Source organism: Rhincodon typus, chromosome 23 (assembly GCF_021869965.1).
Source record: "Rhincodon typus isolate 14 chromosome 23, sRhiTyp1.1, whole genome shotgun sequence".
Taxonomy (NCBI): domain Eukaryota; kingdom Metazoa; phylum Chordata; class Chondrichthyes; order Orectolobiformes; family Rhincodontidae; genus Rhincodon; species Rhincodon typus.
Window position 1 is genome coordinate 15,781,786 of NC_063354.1, and position 20,832 is coordinate 15,802,617.

Sequence of the window (20,832 nt, forward strand, 5' to 3'; positions counted from 1 at the left end):
TTGGTTGTTTTGTTTTGTTTTCACTTGAACAATAGGTAGTGTGTAATGGCAGACTATGTGATAACAAGGCTTGGTATGGTGGGAAGCGGGATAGGACGTGAGAGAGTCCAGGCCCTAAACTCGATTTTGAGTCCAGAGGGCTGCAAAGTCCCCAAATGGAAAATGAGATTTTGTTCATACACTTGTGCTGAGCTTCGCTGGAATGCTGCAGCAAGCCTGAGACAGAGATGTTGGCCAGGGAACAGGGTGGTGTGTTAAAGCGGCAGGCCACTGGAAGCTCATGGTCTTTTTTTGTGGGCAGACGTAGATGTTCTGCAAAGCAGTCACTCAGTCTACGCTCCATTTCCCATTGCAGAGGAGACCCCAATGTGGAATGTGTGAAGTGCAGGTAAAGTGCTGCTTCACCTGGAAGGTATGTTTGGGCCCTTGGATACTGAAGAGGGAGGAGGTAAATGGGCTGGTGTTGCACCTTTGGTGTTTGCAGGAGTGTTAACATTTCGGGTCCGGTGACCCTTCCTCAAAACTGATGGTAGCTAGGAAAATGTCGGTTTATATGCAGAAGATATGGTGGGGGGAGGGGTTGAGGAGTTAATGATAGGTGGGGATAGAACCCAAAGAGAGAGAAGAACAATTGGACAGACAAAGGAGATGTTGACTCTGATTTTTCTTCACAGATGCTGCCAGACCTGCTGAGCTTTTCCATCAACTTCTGTTTTTGTTCCTGATTTACATCATCCACAGTCATTTCGGTTTTTATTAAGGCACATGGCATGCTTGCCTACATTGTTCGGGCACAGAGTATAAAAGTGGCAAGTCATGTTGCAGCTGTATAGAATTTTAGTTAGGCTACATTTGGAATACTGCGCACAGTTTTGGTCACCACATTACCAGAAGGATGTGGAGGTTTTAGAGAGTGTACAGAAAAGTTTACCAGAATGTTGCCTGGTTTGGCCAGTATTAGTTATGACTAATGAAAAACTTGGTTTGTTTTCACTTGAACATCGGAGGATGAGGATTGACCTGATAGAAGTTTACAGAATTATGAGAGACATGGATAGAATGGATAGTTGAAGTCTCTTTCCCAGGGTTGAATTGTCAATTACGAGGAGGCATAGGTTTAAGGTAAAAGGGATAAAGTTTAGAGGAGATGTGAGAGGCAGGTTTTTTGCATAGAGGGTACTGAGTGCCTAGAATGTGCTCCCAGAGGATGTAGTAGGAGCAGATACAATAGCAACATTTAAGAGGCATCTTGACATGAATAGGCAGGGACGAGAGGGATATGGAGGGGAAAAAGGTTTTAAATTCAAAAAAGCATCATGTGTCAGAGCAGATTTGGTCGGTTGAAGGCCTGTTCATGTGCTGGTTTCTTTGTTCTTTGTACATTTACACAGTCCCTTTCATGTTCTCAGGACATCCCAAAACATTGTACCTATGAGGTAACTTTTGTAGTCTATTCTGTAGACAAATGCAGCAATCAATTTACCCACAAAAGGTCCCAAACCATCAATGCTTTAAATGATGAGATCTCCGTTTGAGTGATGTCAATTGAAGGATAAATATGACCAAGAGTAAGATTCAGATTTGTTTTCCGTGGGACCTTTCATGTTGAATTAAAAACACGCACAGGCCTTAGTGTTTAGTATCGTCTCCAGAAGCAAACAGGCCCAAAGTGAAGTTATAGCCCAGATTATGTGGTCATGACTATAACTCAGAACCCTATGCACTCAGAAACAAGAGCAAAGGGTGAGATGTTCCTGACAAAGTGATTCCTTTGAAACCATCTGAAGCTTTTTTGGAATAGGTAGCTCGACAATCAGAAAGCTCTTCATACGGTTCCTCTCCAATTATCCCTTCATCCTAATCTCACTTCCTGCACATTTCCCATGTTCTTCCCAAAGGCATTTATTCTTGCTTTGAAGCTCTTTTTCGTCTCTTCCTGCATTGTGAGGTGCATTGTAAAAATATTGGTATTCTTAACTGCACACCTATACAATGAAATAGTTCTGCAGTCCACATCATGAAAATAGCATTGCAAAGAAGAACACCTTTCCCACACTTCAGCTTCCACCAAGGAGAACCACATACAATAATTCAACCAACCTGCAGCAATGGAGAAATAACAGCCTTGATGAACTGATTCTCCCATGCATTTCTCGCTGTCTTTGAGGACAGCTGTTCGTCCCATCCTTTTTGGTGCACTGGGCAGAAAAGAAAACCATTCAGTACAAAGTTCTTTTTGTGTATACATTTCATAGAAACCGATAACGTACACTCTCTACAGGTCTTTCTTGGTGACTTTTGGGGATGAATGTTGTCCTTATAGTTGAAAATAAAAATTGGTTTCTAAGTTGTTAATTTAATAAACATTTATATTACGATCTAGGTAGATTAAACTGCAGACTTCAAAGGTGCATGCAATATACACCTAAGAGGCTGAGTTATGATTGACATGAATATTCCTCAAAGTGAGTTCTGTCAGTGCATGGAATGATAAAGAAAAGGGGAATTTTTTTGAGGTGCACATTAGTGGTATAGACAAAGTAACATGTTTCCATGTGCAATGTGTCCATGTAAAGCTGCTTGAATCAGGTGAAGCCACTGGATGGCATGATGGCTCAGTGGTTAGCAATGTTACCTCACAATGCCCGGGCCCAGGATTCGATCCTAGGCTTGGGTGACAGTGTGCAAGTTCTCTCTGAGTCTGTGTGGGTTTCCTCCCACAGTCCAAAGATTGGCCATGCTAGATTTCCATAATATCCAGGGGTATGTAGCTAAGTAGGTTAGCAATGGCAATTTGGGGTTATAGAGTAGGGGGCATGGGTTTGGGTGGGATACTCTTTAGAGGGTTGGTGTAGACTCAATGGGCCAAATGGCCTCCACATCTTTGGTCTGTGGGAGGAAACTAGAGCACCCAGAGGAAACCAATCCAGACACAGGGAGAATGTGCAAACTCCACTGGCCTGCTTCCACAATGCAAGGTTCTCTGATAATGTAAGATAAATACATGTAAATCCAAATGAATACTGTGGGGTTGTATTTATCTGTGATTACACTGGCAGCTTCTGACAGTCTAGTAGGGAGTAGAACCTCTGCTGCCTTTCATTCGGGTAGCTGGGTTAAAATGGGTGAGAGTGACAAACGGTGAGCCTCCCAATGATGTGCTGCAATCTCACACTATAAAATCCAAAATTGGAGGTCGATATACTGAGGGAAGTGAGGTGAACAGTACTGTACTCTTGGTCAAAAAGTCCCATTCTTCTGCTTGTGGAATGCCAGACTTCCACCCACCCAACCATTCCCAGCACCAAAGGCATGTACGTCATGGACTGACGATAGATTTACAACTTTACTTGGGATTAAATGTTGCTCTACTGGAGTGCTGTTTACATCCTATTTTCATTCAAAATGACCTAAACCTTTGACAAGAATACTCTACCATTACCTTTAGTGTGATTCATAAGTTCATTAATAACCAGGTGGATGCAGGTAGCTGTATCATCAATGTTCTTCCCCAGTGACTTTCCAAGCTGGGTCAGATCGGTTTCTAGATGCTGCCACAGGAACTCGGAGACATTTGGTACATATGGCTTAATTATTTCTTGAATAATCTGAGGAAATGAATGGACAGAGTTTTGGCCTTTTCAACTTTGTAGAAAATGCATTCCAAAAAAGGCAACTCTCTGCAACTGTTCACCTTTTTTAAACAAGAGACTCTATCACATCAATCCATACCTTTAAATAAGTCGATTATTTCAACTCTCCTGCCACACTAGGTGCATTTCAAATGACAGATCACTACCCTGAAACAACTACTTTCAGTGGCTGCTGTACAAATGAATTTATTACGGACAAAAGAATTAGAAATGATTGACTGAAAATTATTAAGCAATGGTAACATTTCACATTGATGTGAAAGTCCATGGTTTGCTATTTTAGTGGATATGTAATTTTTAATATATTCTCTATTATATATGCAAGACTTTTCTTTAGATCTTAAAATGCTATTATTACACTGTAGAACGTTCCAAATCCACAACCACTTCCTCCTAGAAGGAAAAGGACAGCAGATACATGGAAACACCACCACCTGCAAGTTTCCCTCCAAGCCACTCACCATCCTGACTTGGAAATATTGGAAACTTCTTTCCCTATCACTGGGTAAAATCCTTGCATTCCCTCACAAACAATGCTGTGGGTCTACCTACACCACACAGGCAGCAGTGGGTCAAGAAGGTAGCTCAGTCCCAATTTCTCAAAGCCAATTAGAGATGAGCAATAAAACATAGGTCCAACCAGGAGCACCCAGATCGGTGAATGAACATATATAAAACTAAATCAGGCTCAAATAATTTTATTAGAAAAGAGTCAGTTACCTGATGATGGTGAAATGAGCCGAGCATCATTGATACATGTGTCAGTGTCCGCAATAACAGGAAAGTAACGGGAGTCATCTGTCGATCAGGTACAACAACTTGACTTCTTCTTGAGGCGTGTCCCAAGACATGACCAGTTTTAGTTTGATCTGTGTGACTACAAAAGAACCACAGACCAGTTCAGCCTTGAGATTCCTGGAAGTCTGTTCTGTTTCAGGAAGTGACCTCACCTGAATTCATTGATTTCTTGCACTGGCCAACTTTTATTTGCTGTGTGTGGTCAGTTCAGATTTGACTCAAAACCACTCACTTCTGCTGGCATGGTATTGCTGCTTTTAACAGTCAGTATTACCATCCAGTGTATCTTATTGTGTAACTGAAATTACCATAGGTGTCCTTTTCTTCAAAAGTATATCGAGAGATAAGGTCAGTGTTATTCATTGTTGCTGGCTCAAAATCCTGGAACTCCCTCCCTAACAGCATTGTGGATTAACTTACAGCACACTGTCTGTGGAGGTTTAAGAAGGCAGCTCACCACCATCTTCTCAAAAGCAACTAGGGATGGGCAATAAATGCTGGGCCCCAGCTGTGACGCCCACAGCACGTAAATCAATAAAAAGGTGTTGGGCATGTTCAGTGAGGTGGTCACTCTGCAGGTGAAGATTGCACAGGTAGAAAGAGAATGGGTGACCACCACACAGAGTTCAGGAGGAGTCACCTGGGCTATCTCTTTCTCTCTCTCTCTCTCTCACTAACAGATTTTCTGTTTAGGACACTGCTGAGGAAGATGGTTTATTGGGGGAATGATGTGAGAACCAAGTCTGTGGCACTTGGAGTGGGTCAGATGCACAGTGGAGATTGGGAGGGAGGTGTGAGTGCAGTACTGATAGGGAATTCCTATGTAAAGGGAATAGATGGATGTTTCTGCAGCTGGAGATTTGACATCGGGGTGGTAAGTTCCCTCCCTACTGTCAGGGTCATGGACAACACTGAGGATGATACTGCAGGATATTCTGAAGTGGAGAAAGAGCAAACAGAGGTGATGGTCCATGACAGTATTAATGACACAGGTACAACGAGGTCCTGCAAGCAGGACATAGGGAACTAGAAAATAAATTGTAAAACAGCCTAGCAGGATTCTTATTGGGGCATTTGTTAGTTCCGTGGGGGAGGATTTAAACTAGGGTAGTAGGGACGATTGGAACCTTTGCTGGGAGACAAGAGCAAAGGATATGGAATAGGGATTTTCAGACTACAATGCGGTGAAATTTCAGAAAGAGGTGAACCTGTCAAATTCTCTACCGCAGAAAGCTGCAGAGTCAAAGTCAGTGAATATTCTTAAGAAATAAACAGACAGATTTCTAGAAGCCAAAGGGCTCAGACAGGATGGGGAAAGAGCGGGAGTCTGGCACTGATGTAGAGGATCAGTCATGGACACATTGAATAGTGGAATGGGCTCAATGGACCAAGTGGCCTACTTCTTATTTTCTAATTTTCTGAGAGAAATATACATACTGTTGCGAAGGAGTAAATCCCAAAACAGCATGGTGATTTTGTCCGCCAACCAGATTACCACAATGAGTGCAACGAGCAGTTTCTGTCGGTTTTCCACACTGTCAATTAAAAGAATTGTTCAGTTAGTTATCAACTCAAATCACTCACTGCCATGTGCAGGGAAGCTGCCTCACTGATTGGTTTGTATACACCAGCACAAAGCCTCAGCTCCTGGACATCCAAAACACAATCAAACAGAAGAAACATTCAGATGGTCAGGCGTCATCTCTGACAGAAGGAAACTTTTGTCACAAATTCTTTGGTAACACAGTGACATTGTCAATGATCAGTATTTAGCCATGAATGGAAAAGGGAGGATAAAAGTGCTAGGTAAAGGTGACAGCATGAGTTGTAAGTGCTTAAACGGGTAAGTGACATAACATCATAGTCACAGGCCCAGATTTTTCTGAATTGGGCAATCCAGAGACCATTTAAATGGTGGAAGGGACTGGATTTCTGGATTCCCTCCTCCATTTCATTTCTGACAATTTGGGCCTGCACAGGATATGGATACAGATAGCCAACCCACATTTAGATGGCACTACTAGCACTTCAAAAAATACTAAATAATCAAGAGGCTAAAGTGAGGGGAGCAGCAGGAAATAAACACAATAGCTGTCACTAACTAAAAAGTACCATGAAAACTAATGGGGCTAAAGGCCAATAAGTCCCCTGGACCAAGTGGGTTGTATCTTAGGATTTTAAAGAAGTTGCTGCAGAGATACTGGATGCATTGGTAGTAATCTTTCAAGAATCTTTAGATTCTGGAAAGGTTTTAGAAGATTGGAAAATTGCTGGTGTAACAATTATATTTAAAAAGGGAAGGAGACAGAAAAACAGATAACTATAGCACGGTTAGCTTAACATCTGGCATTGGGAAACTTTTACAGTCTATTATTAAGAATGGAAATACATATTTGGAAATACATTATGTAAGCAAGCAGTCAGCATGACTTCATGAAAGGGAAATCATGTCTGACAAATTTATCACAGCTTTTTGAGGGTATAACAAGCAGGATAGGTGAAGGGGAACCAGTACATGAAACATACTTGGATTTTCAAAAGATGTTCAATAAGGTACGGCACAGAAGGCTATTTCATATTCGGATGGATAGAGGATTGGCTAACTAATGGAAGAAACAGTGTCAGGATAAGGAGGGAATTGTCAGGAATGGGAATCTATAACTAGTTGTGCCACAGGGAACAGTGCTGGGCCCACAATTATTTACAATATCTATAAATGAATTTGAGGATGGACACGAATGTGCTATCACCAAGTTTGCAGATGACACAAAAATAGGTGGGATGTCACATAATGAGGATGACACAAGCAGTCTGCAGAGGAATACAGACAAGTTAAGGAACTGGTATAAATATTGGTACATGAAATGTAATGAGGGAAAATGCATTTTGGTAGGAGGAGTGGAAAAGCTGAATATTATTTAAATAAGGAAACACTGCAGAAAATGCAGCACATAGTTATTGAGGGTCTTCATGCATAAATTACAAACAGCTAGTATCTATGTGCGGTGGGTAATAGGGAAGGCAAATGGATTTTTTCTGAAGGAGGGTCTAGGCCCGAAACGTCAGCTTTCCTGCTCCTCTGATGCTGCTTGGCCTGCTGTGTTCATCCAGCTCTACACCCTGTTATCTCAGATTCTCCAGCATCTGCAGTTCCTACTATCTCTAAGGCAAATGGATTGTTGGTTTGTTACTCAAATGGAGTTGGAGTACAAAAATAGAGAGTTCTTGCTAAAACTAAACAAAGCAGTAGTCAGACCACACCTAAAATATGGCAAACAGTTTTGATCTCCTTATTTAAGTGTATACAAGTATTGAAGGCAGTTGAGTGAAGTTTTACTGGATTGTTCTGGTTATGGAAGGTTTTCTTCTGAGAGGTTGAGTAGGTTGGGTTTGTACTCAGTGGAATTTAGAGGAATAAAACTTGGTTGAACCATATGGATTCTTAGGGGGGTTGGTAGGGTGGATGTGGGGTGGCTGCTTTCCTTTATTAGAAAGTCTAGGACCTGTGGGTATAATCTCAGCGTAATGAGTCACCAATTTAAGACAGAGAGAGATGTGGAAGAATTTCTTCTCTCAGAAAGTAGTGAATCTGTGGAATTCTTTACCAGACAGCACTGTTGAGGCTAGGTCATTAAATGAATCCAAAGTTGAGACAGACAAGTTTTTAATCAGTAAGGGAATCAAGGCAGTTGGGGAAAATGCAGGAAACTGAAGTTGAGGATTATCGAATCAGTCATGACCTCAATGAACAGCATTGCAAATTCGATGGAGCAAGTGGCCTACGACTGCTTCTCCTCATGTTCTTATGCAGCACTCCCACTCTTGCCAGCTTCATTGCAGGGATAGGCATTTCAAACTCTCCTGCAATTTTGAGGAGTCACGAACAATGGGGGAGCTCGGGTACCAAATCATCAATAGAAAAAAATGACCAGTCAACAGTCACAGCCATTCATAGTACCAATTTCACAAGCTTTTATCCACTTCAGACCTCTCAGTCTTTTGTACACAAACACACAGCACAGCAAACTCCCACAAACAGCAATGTGATATCAGGTCTGTTAATTTGTTTTGTGACGTTGATTGAGGAATAAATGTTGATCAGAACCCCAGTATTTACTCACCTGTCCATCTTCAAAAACAATGTCATGGGATCTTATACTTCCATCCAAACAGGCAGCTGGGTCCTCAGGCTACCATCTCAGCATAGTGGCTCTGACACTGCCGTGCTCCTTTAGTGCTGCACAATGAGAAAGTGCTAGACCAGTGGGAGTTCAGGGTCATTCTCTGATAGAATGGTGGTGTTTGGTAAAGCATTTAAGTGTACTTTCATCTCCACTTGATTTCAGCTTTTCAGACCATTGAGAAGCTGTAAAGCAGGTGGATAGATGGGAGTGGGGTGGCACGATGGCTCAGTGGTTAGCACTGCTGCCTCACAGTGCCAGGGATCTGGGTTTGATTCCAGCCTCGAAATACAGTGTGGACTTTCACATTCTCCCTCTGCTTGCATGGGTTTCTGCTGGGTGCTCTGGCTTCTTCCCACCATCCAAAGGTATGCCAGTCAGGTGGGTTGGCTATGCTAGATTGTCCATACTGTCTAGGGATGTGCAGACTAAGTGGATTAGCCATGGGAAATGCAGGGGTACACGATAGGTGGCTGAGTCTGGGTGAGATATTCTTCAGAAGGTTGGTGCAGACTCGATCGGCCGAGCAATCTCTTTCTGCACTGTAAGGATTCTATGAGTGAGTTACATGGGCGAATGGAGTAGTTGGGTAGGGACAAGCTGGTTTCTCTGGCTCTTACTTAATGGATTAGCATTGCAGCACAGATGAAATAGTTCAAAGATGACTGAGTTAATTTGAGTAGCAGGTCAAGACAACTCAAGTAAAACTGAACGAAAATTAGGTTAAGAAGAAAAAAACCACGATTCTTGACCCTAATTGAAACCTCACTTCACCATTATCTTTGGAGTGTCTTTAACTCTGGTGGAGCATTTGTGGAAAAGAAATCAAATGTGAATAGTTCAGATTTCATCCCTTCCGGCTCATGTTTGCCCCCTGGAGGATTAAGTGTGGAGCAGCTCCACATCCCAAGCAATAACTTAATGAGTGCTAGGATTAATTTACTGTCTAGTATGTAGGAAATAATATACTATGTACTAGCCTCATTTAAAAGGGATACAGCAAAGAGATGACTGACAATTTAATTCTTTAATATTGATGTAATGGAAATTAAAAAGGCAATCTAAAACTATTTTTAAACCTTATATAAATACTTACAATAAAATGGATACTTACATTAGCAACTTGAATATGTTCACCACATGTACACTCTGCAATGAAATACAGAAAGTGGGAGGTGCTTTGTTAAGAGCGCAGCAAAGTAATATAGTTAGAGAAAATTCCATCTTTCTCTATAATTGGATTTAATTGTCCAGCTCTTGGGTAAGTATCTTAAAAATAACACTTTAGAAGGCAACAGTGTTTTCCACCATATGTATCAAGTGTTAACCTTGTCTTCCTTGAAAGGAGAAATACCCTGCAATACATCTGCCAGTCACACTGACAATGTGTTGCATTGTGGTACTTGCAACATTTGTCAATTCTGACAGACACTCAAATATTAGAACAAGAGTGGGACTTAGCATTTAAAAATGCAATGGAAACTGTATTAGCATCAGCAAGAGCTCTACATTCTTATATAGTTGACAGTTAAATCTGGATATCTCAGAAACACTTTAATTCCTTGCAGTCATTTTCTGCTCATCTGTCGTTTTGTAGCAGTCAGAATATTAATATGGTCTGGCATGAATATTTTAGCTCTAGTATAATAAAGCTTTGGTGTATTTATGTTGCAGTGAAAATGCAATTATTTATTCTTGTTATTAAGAAATACAATCCTTCAAGTGAAGTTATAAATCGCACATGTGAAGTATCAACAGAATAACCCTATTCATAAGAGACATTTGGCTCACTTCTTGCTGTGAATGCTAAGGTCTTTTTGGTGATTATCTTCACTTTTGAACAGTTCTGACATTACCCCACAAACTGCACTATTGAGTCACTGCCATTCCAGAAAACCACGTTTAGCAAAATCTGAAAGAACTGCAGATGCTGTAAATCAGAAACAAAAGCAGAAATTGCTGGAAAAGCTCAGCAGGTTTGGCAGCAGCTGTGGCGAGAAGTCAGAGTTAACGTTTTGGGTCCAGTGACCTTTCCTGAAACATCGCTTGACCTGAAACATTAACTCTGATTTCTCTCTACAGCTGCTGCCAGACCTGCTCAGCTTTTCCAGCAATTTCTGCTTTTGTTACGCAAAGTCTGAATTATTTACAGAACCACCAATTTTCTCAACAATCTGAAAGCATGTTTGAGTATTTGGAAGGCTTGATGCAAGTATGATAAGCATGGCAATGTGAAAGTACAAATAAGTGAATGTAAATATTAACAAATAGCACTGAGAAAAACACAGAAGTAGAGTCAGAGGATAGCACCAAGTTAGTTAGGCTGATAAATGTGCCTCTGGACAACAATACATTTAAATACAGTTGAGTCCAAACAAGGACAACAAAGGGTCATAAATCCCCCAGGGAATGCTAAACTATTGGGGCTGTATTTTAAAAGTCCATTTAGAACGAGATCCAATCTAACAAAATATGATCTATTAGTACATGAAAGTTGAGCGGTAACAGCGAGGGATTGAATGATCTACTCCTGCTCCTACTTTTTATACTCTTGTATTTAATTATTCACAAATTGAGATACGAAGACCATATATTTGGAATTAAGCGGCTCAGAAGACATCCATCCAATCCATTGTGTCTATATCTATATATCATGAAAGGGAAAATAGACAGCATGGGCAACAGGGGGGACTGAAAGAGCAACAGACAGCATAGGTTTACTGGTAATTACAAAGTACATATTGCAAATTGGAGATGTGAACATGTAATGGCATGATTGGGTAATATAATCATGTGTATTAGTTTGAATATGATTGGATAATATAGTCATATGTACAACCTTGGAATTATGCATCCAAGGTTGGACAGAAATACAACAGAAAAGTGTGTAAAGCTTTAAATGGAAGGTATTACTTGAAGAAGTAGTCGATTGGAAGTTTCTTATCTGTAAGAGTAGTATAAAACCTTTGTTCTAGTGATGAAGAGCTGAGTTGTGAACCATTTTCTTGAGTATTCCTCCCATGCACAGATGAATAAACTTATAAAAAAGATACCCAAGTGTCATCTGGTATAAGAGAAAATAAAGGCTAGAATTCACCTGTAACAAATGAAAGCTTCCAATTATTTTCTTCCTCCAGTTCTTTCCCCGGGCCTGAACATATGTCCTTTTAACTCTTTTAGACTGAAAGTAAAGCTTGTTCAACATTATCCCCATCAAACACTCCCAGGTCAGTGACAAGATGGGGTTAGATACTGAGTAAAGCTGCCTCTACTCTTTAAAACTGAAAGCAAAGCTCCCTTGACTGTCCCCATTAAACACTCCCAGAACAAGGACAGCTCAGGGTTCGATACAGAGTAAAGCTGCCTCTACATTGTCCCCTACCAAAGTATATATTCAGTGCCCTTTGGAAAATTACTATTGAAACTTCTACCACCCTGTCAGACAGTGAATTCTAAAGCTAACGTGAAATGGATAATGTAAATATTAAAAGGACATATTCAATTTGCCTTACCAACAATTTTTTGAACACATATCATATAGTGTAGATTTTCCTATTAATTTCACATGAGGGACAACTCACATAGGTCAAACACCTCTTCCCTTACTTTTTGTATTTTGACAACATTAAGGCAATTGAGCTCCTACAACATTCTGATGTTTGCTTGCAGCATACAAGGCTACTATAAGGACCGGGAAAATTTCTTCTTATAGGTTATCATGAAAAGTGAAAGATCCCTGAATATTAAAAAAGTGTACATTTGAGGTACATAAACAAATTTTAATTACATACAATTTTAAGTATTTTAAGTCTACATTTAATCTTTTTGGTAAGGATATTACAAACAATTAAAGACACAGTGATGAACGACACTTACGGTACCAAGTCACCTTCTCTCGAGCTGCTAGCCGAACTTCACTAAAAACATCTTCTGGCATGGTAGGTAAATAGGCATGCTAAAAGTGGGAGAACACAATGTTATAATGGGTCCCCTCCTGCTGTCAAGATGTTTCCAACATCAGCATCACTGATTTTTCCAATCCAGAGGGAAATACAAGTAAAGAAACAACATTGGGATTTCTGAATCCCAAGTCCAAGGAAATTCTCTCTAGTCCCAAGTATGGCTTTGTATCAAATTATTCTAAAGTTTAAATATTTCAGAGCTGGAGCAGCACTCTTATGACATTAGATCATTTTAATAAGATTCATGATCTTGGTCATCCAAGAGAAGTTAGCACTGTTACTAAATCAGAGAACAATTGCATTATTCTTAGAGCTTGGAGATGCAACACATGACTTCAAATCCTAGTTCATGAATAGAACATAATGGTAAACTTCTCAGCATGACCACTATGATCAGCTGGCAGACTAGTAGGAAACAGCATCCATGACTCTCTTTTACTGTTAAAGTGATGGGAATCTGGGTTGCAGTCATTGGCGGTATGGTGGTGGGGCAAATTGGGAATGCAGAGGTGACTGTAAGAGGGGAAATGATCAGGATTAGTCACTTTCAATCATGTAGTGATTTGTTGACAGCAACAGAGAATTACGTGGTCCAGACTGTGATCCCACCGAGTGAAGAAATGTGCTAATGAAGCATTGGCAGCGGAGTTCACACTTACAAATGACAGGGAGTGAGAGAGAATGTAATAAACATTCAGTCCTCTTCTATAGCCTAGGAATGCTTTGTGATGGGGCTTTGCTGTTTTATTGTAAACACCAAGTATCGTAGACATTGAGCAGTGAAATTCTTCTCAGGAGGCAAGACTGGGCGGGATGAGTTGATAGTTTAGATGAATGAGGAGTGATCTTATTTGAAACATTGATGATATAGAGAGGACTTGAAAGGGTAGATGCTCAGAGGATGTTTCTCTTTGAGGCACAGTTCCAAAATAAGGGATCTCTCAATTAAGATCGAGATGAAGAGGAATATTTTCTGTTTGAGGACTGTCATTGTTTGAATGTTGTTCCTCAGTGATCATTGGGGGCTGGGTTATTGAATATTTACAATGAATTAGATTGATTTTTGGTTGATAAGGGAATTGGCATAGGAAGAAAAGAGAGTTAAGGGTTCATCAGATCAGATGTGATTATATTGACTGACAGGTGCAAGGACTGTCTCATTTGTTATTTGCTTTTGACAGGGTCACTCACGTGTGCTGCTTTAAGTACCAGGATGAGAAAAGACTAGTAAATTGTGATAATCCTATGGTGTACCTTTCAAATCACAGAACACAGGGGCAGGCCATTCAGTCTTTAATGTCTATGCTGATTTTTGAAATTAGCTAGCAAATAGTTCCACTCACTGGTTCTTTTGCAACAGCCCTACAAACTTCCCTTTTCTAGGGGTTCTGGGTGACCAAGTGCATGACTTAGAACTTTGGAAGAAAATTGGCTTATAGGAATTGTGTGTTTGTGACTTCCTCACCCTCATTTCTCCAGATTTGAAAGCAATTTTGTAGAGTGGGGATGACAAAACATTCTTTCCACAGATAAAAACCAAGGCTGCGTGCACGATTATTTCAACCAGGATGCGCCGTTGGTTTGACTGTTTTGCTATGATCCATCGGGAAGATTCTCGATTTCCAACTGCATTTTCCACCAGTTTAGTGCAGAAATCCTTCAGGTCTGCAGCCTCAAAGAGTTTACTATCCTTAATAAATGTCTGCAACATCTCGATTAACTGAAATATAGCAGATTATACAAAGTCAATGCATTTGTATCACAATTTATTTTCTCATTTACAAATGAGGCTGCTAATCTACTCAGCTTTAAGTGATGGAAATTTCTTTTGTATGCAAATATATGGGACAAGAAATATTAGTGCACTCTTCCAAATTGTCACCGAGCACTGGGATCAATGACCAGGTCATTTTATAAACTCTATTTAAAATTATTGATTTAATTTGGGTTCTGAGAGCTGTTAATTATTGTTAAAATTTTTGACAACATCCATAGATACAATTCCTGTGCCCTACCTCAGAACCTGAGGAGAAATGGAGCTCACAGTGAAACTACTTAACTTTGAAAGTTCATATCAAAACTGCTACTAATGTCTGCAGAAATTATGAGGAGAAACAACGTGAATGTAGAATGTGGTGCAGGCTTGCACCTGGGAAATTGACCTGAGTCTGTGGAGCTACAGCAACAAATTTCTCCCTCATTATGTTTTGGTAAATTCACACTCAGCCATTAGAGCTTCAGCGTCTCAATGTTTGTTTCAGATTGGCATTCAGGAGCAATACGTGTGATAATTCATTGAATTAATACAGACCTTCAGCTTGTACTATCTATGCTACTTAGCAATGTCAAAAGTTCTTACTACAACTTACATATGAAAAGTCTCTATGATGGTGCTCTTACTGTAAAAGTGCACAGATAATTGTTCCAAATGTTGATGTAATGCTCAACACTGCCAGAAAACAGACAGAGTTCTCTTCTAATCACGATCTTCAACATTTATGTTTCCTAATATCCATTCTCCAAGTTTATCATGGCTAAAACATGCAACACTCTGAGCTGCAGTGGGAAGAAGTCATCTTGAAAACACTTCCAACACTGAGCAGTATGGCGTCACACTTTTGTAGTCATGTGCCCATTGCAAACAGAATGTCTGTCCTCGTTTTACAGAAATCTCTTCAAAAAAAATCTTTATTGATTGCTCGATTTATGAATGGTTCATCGAGACCTTATAAACATTCCTGTATCACCAGGTGTACCTCCTTTATGTATTTACTTCCATTCTGAATACAAGTGAACGAACATCATCCCCAAATATAACACCTTTTCTGTAGATGTAACTGGTGGTCCTCATGCCTCAACTAGTTACAATCTATAATAATGACTTGGATGTAGCATGGATAGAAGGCGCTATATTCATATGTGTAGATGCCACTAAAATGAGTGGGAAAGTAAGTTGCAATGAGGTTAATCAAAGGCTAATTGGTACTGCTGAGAACTGATGTTTAAGTTTGCTGTTACCATGGGTGATTTAGAGATGGGATTAAAAAGAAACATTCAGTTGTGTGCAAGATCACTCTGGATTTAAAAATAAAAAAAGTAGGTTGGCTGTTGCTTAAAAATCTTCCATTTCTTCCCTTGGGAAGTGCAGCAGAAACCAAATTAGCTATTCGTTCTCTTTTTTGTTCATTTATATTTCAATTGAGGTTTGCTGTTGTCTTCTTGAATAAGAGTGTCTAGTCATTCAGATGCCTATGCAATAATGTGCTAGATGCAAATTATTCTCGGTATAATTTCCCACACATCTGAAATTAGGTCAGTGATTGAATCTTACCTTTGGACTAGGGTGCAGACTGGAATCCTCTACAGCAAACAAAGATGTTACTTCACGGAAGAAGGCCAATGCCAGATAAACCCGTTGATTGTTTAAAGAGCACTTCAAAGCCTTTCAGGAGCAAAGATATAAAACAAATGTTTAGTGCTACTAAAATATGCTGGGTTTAAAACTAGCGTAAAACTGATACACGGCATTGAGGTTATTGCACTGTTAAGTAGAATAAGTAGAACCTAACAGAATTATTTGCAAATACCTTTAATTGGCTTGTCACAATATTCATTTGGCATTTCAGGATTGCCTGAGCAAGCACATCACGAATGGTTTTATACTCCTGTCCACAGAAAATAAAGCGATCCATCTGTCCATCTGTCCAATTAAGCTGGAAGAAACAATCCCCCTAAATGTAAGTACATTGAACAATACTGTGGTGCAATTCTGCACCAAAATTAAAATCTCCGCATTTAATCAATAATGGCCAATTATTTTACTAAGTTTTTTTTTAAAGAAAGCTTTGAACAAGGACAATGCATCGCTGGATCACATCATTTCATTTAGAATTGTAGATACTTTCAGCACAAAAGACCTACACATTTGGGCGCAAGGGTGGCACAGTAGTTAGCCCTGCTGCCTCACAGCAAAGTAGGTTGGTTGTTCAATTCCAGACTTGAGCGACTGTGTGTGCAGTTTGCATGTTCTCCCCATGTCTGCGTGGGTTTCCTTCAGGTGCTCCAGGTGCTCAGATGGCACGGTGGCTAGCACTGCTACCTCACAGTGCCAGGGACATGGGTTCAATTCCACCCTCGGGTGACTGTCTGTGTGGAGTTTGCACATTCTCCCTGTGTCTGCATGGGTTTCCTCTGGTTACTCCAGTTTCCTCCCACAGTCCAAAGATGTGCAGGTTAGGTAGATTGACCATGCTAAATTGCCTGTAATGCTCAGGGATGTGTAGATTAGGTGGGTTATAGCGGGGTGGGTCTGGGTGGGATTCTCTTCGGAGAGTCGGTGTGGGAGCTCTTCAGAGAGTCAGTACGGACTTGTTGGGCCGAAGGGCCTGTTTCCACACTGTAGGGATTCTATGATTTCCTCCCACAGTCCAAAGATGTGCAGGTTAGGTGGATTGACCATGCTGAATTGTCCCATAATGTCCAGCAATTAGCAGGGTAGATGTAGTAGCCATGGGAAATGCAAGGTTGTGGGGATAGGGTTGAGGGCTGAATCTGGGGTGGGATGCTCTTCAGAATGTTGGTGCATGACTCAATGGGCTGAATGGCCTCTTCCTACACTGTAGGGATTCTACAAAATGGACTCCAGTGGTTCAAGAAAGCAAGATGGGCAGTTTATCACCACCTTCAAGAGCACCTAGAGATGGGTAATAAATATTGGTCCAATGCCCTCATCCCATGAATAACTTTAAAACAAGACCATTTAGGCTACTGAACCTCTGTGCCCACATTTTTTGAAATTTTCATTTTACAGATTTCTATCTCTATTTTTTGAAAAAAACTTCAATTCTACTTTCCTTACTTAACCTTTTTGGTGGGCCATTTGAGGGCTAATTAAGCCACTGTTTGAAAATGATTCCTGACCTGTCGTGATGATGATTTTGGGCAGTAAACTGAAATTCATTTGTTCAGATACAAGTAACATGCTGTTAGACACATTTCTTAGCTAATCTTCTCAAAAAATCTATAGAGGTAATCTCTATTCGTTAGTGTTGCAGAATTATTTGGTAAAAACAGATATAATATTTACATATAATATTCAACATATTGCATTTAAGCACAAAGAATTAAATGCATTTAAACAATGAATTTAACCATCTCTATTTGGCAACATAATATGTTGATATTAGCTAATTATTTAAAATCAACTGAATCGATAAAATATTTCACCTGTTTTTCAATAATTTTGTCTGGAAACATCCAGTGGTAGTCTTCAAGTTGTTGTAAAGACTGAACAAATGCCATCCCATAATGATCATAGACTGTCCTCATTAAGTAAACTTGGTACCAGTCATTGCCAGAATGCAAACAAATCATTTTCATATGGTCAATGAAATTTGCCTCTTTGGTTTTGTGTTTCACGTCTGAAAACATAAGTATTTGAAAATTAAGAGTTCAAACTTATCCGATAATTCAAATTGCACAGGCCACTATAAAAGGGAATGTGTTGTATGAGTCCAAGCAGAGAATTCCTATTCACAAAGAGTACATTATGAATAGGATAACATTGTGGAATAGTTAACAAAAGGTACAGGAACAATGAAACCTGACTACAGTGGTAAAAACGTGTGTCAGTCAGCTGTGTTTTATTTGTAGCATTGTCCTGCTAAGTCACTAGCTGCAGGTTCCAGTTCCACTCTCGAGACGAAAGCACACACTTTAGGCTGCCGAGTGGACTAAGAAAGTAACATTACCATAGTCCCAGAGGATTACAGGACTGCTCTTTCATTACAGTTACCATGTGTCAGCAAGGGGAGATGTTGAGAAGGACAGTCCTTCATGGTAACCTCAGCCAGTGCAGGAATTGAACCCATGCCGTTGGCATCACTCTGCACCACAAACTAATTGTCCAGCCAAATGAGTGAACTGATCCCCACCATGCACTGCAGTAATGAAGGAGTGTAGCACTGCCCAAGACACCGTCTTTTTGCTAAAATGATTAAGCCATGGCCCCATTTATTCCTCAACCGACAAGCTTAACAAAAATATTTTTATAATCAGCTTGCTGTGCACAGTTGGCTGCCGCATTTCCCACAATGACTCTCTACACTTCATAATTACTTAACTGACTGTACACACTTGGGGATGTTGGAAAGCACGATTAAAATGCATTTTTTTTCCTTTCTGCACGCATTTGCCTCAACACGTCTCAATGGATTTCATAGCAACCATATCCAATTAACCAATTCCAATTAACATTAAGCAACCTACTTAATATCTATGCCAAGGCACCAAACACAGGCAAATGGAACTAGTTAAGTCTGGGATACCTGGTCAGCATGGATGAATTGGACTGAAGGGTCTGTTTCCGTGCTGTATGACTCTATGACAAAGTGCTGGAAAATGAGATTAGATTTAGCTAGGTGGTTGTTTTTGACCATCACAGAGTCAATTAAAGGGCTTTTTCTATGCGGTGGTCCTGCGTGACTTCATGAATTTGTAACCCTCTTTCTCCATTTCTAATGAACGCCTCTCACTATCGCACTAGCCACTATATTTTTGCTCGAAAAAGTTTGAGTGATAATATGTGTGAATTGAACTGATGACAAGAAAAGGAGGCATTCTTCCATTGCAGCTCCTGCCAATGTTCATGATGGTGGCAGCTCTACCTTTTGTCAAATTGGGGAGGAACAAAAAGATTGGATCGGTTGGATTAAAGTCTTGGATTGGTTAGATTCCAGCTGGGAATAGGCGTTAAACTGTCAATCTCACCTGAGGTTGGGACAATCTCAAAACTCAGTGTATGTCCTTCCCCACAGAGAGGCTGGAGATATGCCTGACTCTGTGAGCTTCGGTCAGTCTCACTAATGCGAAGCAGGCTAGCTAGAAACTGCCCAGCAGTTTGGAGACAGGCTGGAAGCAGGGCAGCCTGCACATTTTTTTCAGCTAGAGAATAGTTTATGTGCGATGTAGATTGGTGGGCATAAAATGATTGAAGGTTAGTGTTTTACCTGTGCTGTTATGTGACTCATGCAGCAGTTGAGCTGTAAGACTGAAGCAGAAACGCAGCCTGGCAATGTTCTGCAAGTATTCTGCAGCATTTTCATTACAGCTAGCAACCCTGCGCCTGGCAAACCTGCTGGCAAAGCTGCAGTTCTGTGTGAAGAGCTCTAAATTGCCAAGTCCTCCAGACTGTTCAAATTGCCCATTTATTGAGTCCTGAAAAGAGAGATACATTGAAAGATTCATAAGCATGTCACAATCCTTCAGCCACCTCTAGGAATCAGGTCAATTTAACCCCTTCTCTTTACCTCAAAACATTTGATGAACAGAAGATAAAGTTCTTGCAGGTCTTCCAAGAATATATTTTCTTCTAAACGTGAGAGGTACTTCTGCATAAAGACTTTTACTTTATCAAAACTATTGAGAGACATAAAAAGCATTAGCATCCTGAAATGTAATGGTGTTTCATTTATTAAATGGAATTTCATTTAATTGTTGTTAGTTTACAGGAACAAACACAAGAATACTTTCCACTGCTTAATCAATTCACCTAGTTCACCTTCCTTCCTCCAATTTCTCTCATCTACACCTTTAAAAAGAACATGGATGAGCTCTTGAAATGGTGCAACGTTCAAGATAAGTTGGCACAGACTTGATGGGCTGAATTACTTTTTCTGCACTGTATGACTATTATAATTCTAGACTGGGAGGATAATTTTAGGGTATATTCACACTGCAAATCTAGTGTCAATACAAAGTCATTTCCACTTTTCACTGGTGCTAAAATAGCTGACCTAACTCTCGACTGAAGTCATGTGACAGTGCCTGGCATATTCAAAAACAATTTTATTTACGTCCTGTGCTGAGTTAAAATCTCTGGGATATTGTCAGGCACTTTTCAAACTCACTTTTAGATATTTAGGGAATCCTACTGCATTACACTGTTGTCCATAGACTCCCGTCAGCAGAAAGGAGTTGCATTTGTCACAGGATTGAGGGCAAAGTTAGCAAGGCAAGCTGCTTGGGGATTGAAATTCCTTTAGGCTCACTTTTGGACTATGCCTTGTCTGAGAAGCTTGACGCTGGTCAGGAAACAACTAAAGAAATGTACAACAGGTCATTTGCCTTAAAGCAAGTCCCTGGAACTGGGTGGGCAATAGTAGGAACTGCAGATGCTGGAGAATCTGAGATAACAAGGTGTAGAGCTGGATGAACACAGCAGGCCAAGCAGCATCAGAG

The 20,832-nt window shown here is 40.3% G+C and overlaps 1 protein-coding gene across 2 annotated transcripts in view; it reads right to left on the reverse strand.

Annotated features, from left to right (window-relative positions):
• The window catches only part of LOC109919330 (E3 ubiquitin-protein ligase rnf213-alpha-like), a 167,523-nt gene that overhangs the window by 20,924 nt on the left and 125,767 nt on the right, over positions 1–20,832 (reverse strand). For both annotated transcript variants that reach the window (XM_048610749.1, XM_048610750.1), the window contains exons 50-61: positions 19,902–20,010; positions 19,602–19,809; positions 17,821–18,014; positions 16,182–16,307; positions 15,926–16,036; positions 14,060–14,314; positions 12,509–12,587; positions 9,747–9,781; positions 5,889–5,986; positions 4,374–4,530; positions 3,443–3,608; positions 2,101–2,198 (exon numbers count right to left, since the gene is read on the reverse strand). In XM_048610749.1, the coding sequence (XP_048466706.1) occupies positions 2,101–2,198; positions 3,443–3,608; positions 4,374–4,530; positions 5,889–5,986; positions 9,747–9,781; positions 12,509–12,587; positions 14,060–14,314; positions 15,926–16,036; positions 16,182–16,307; positions 17,821–18,014; positions 19,602–19,809; positions 19,902–20,010 (1,636 nt within the window). The remainder of the gene's footprint in view (positions 1–2,100; positions 2,199–3,442; positions 3,609–4,373; positions 4,531–5,888; positions 5,987–9,746; positions 9,782–12,508; positions 12,588–14,059; positions 14,315–15,925; positions 16,037–16,181; positions 16,308–17,820; positions 18,015–19,601; positions 19,810–19,901; positions 20,011–20,832) is intronic.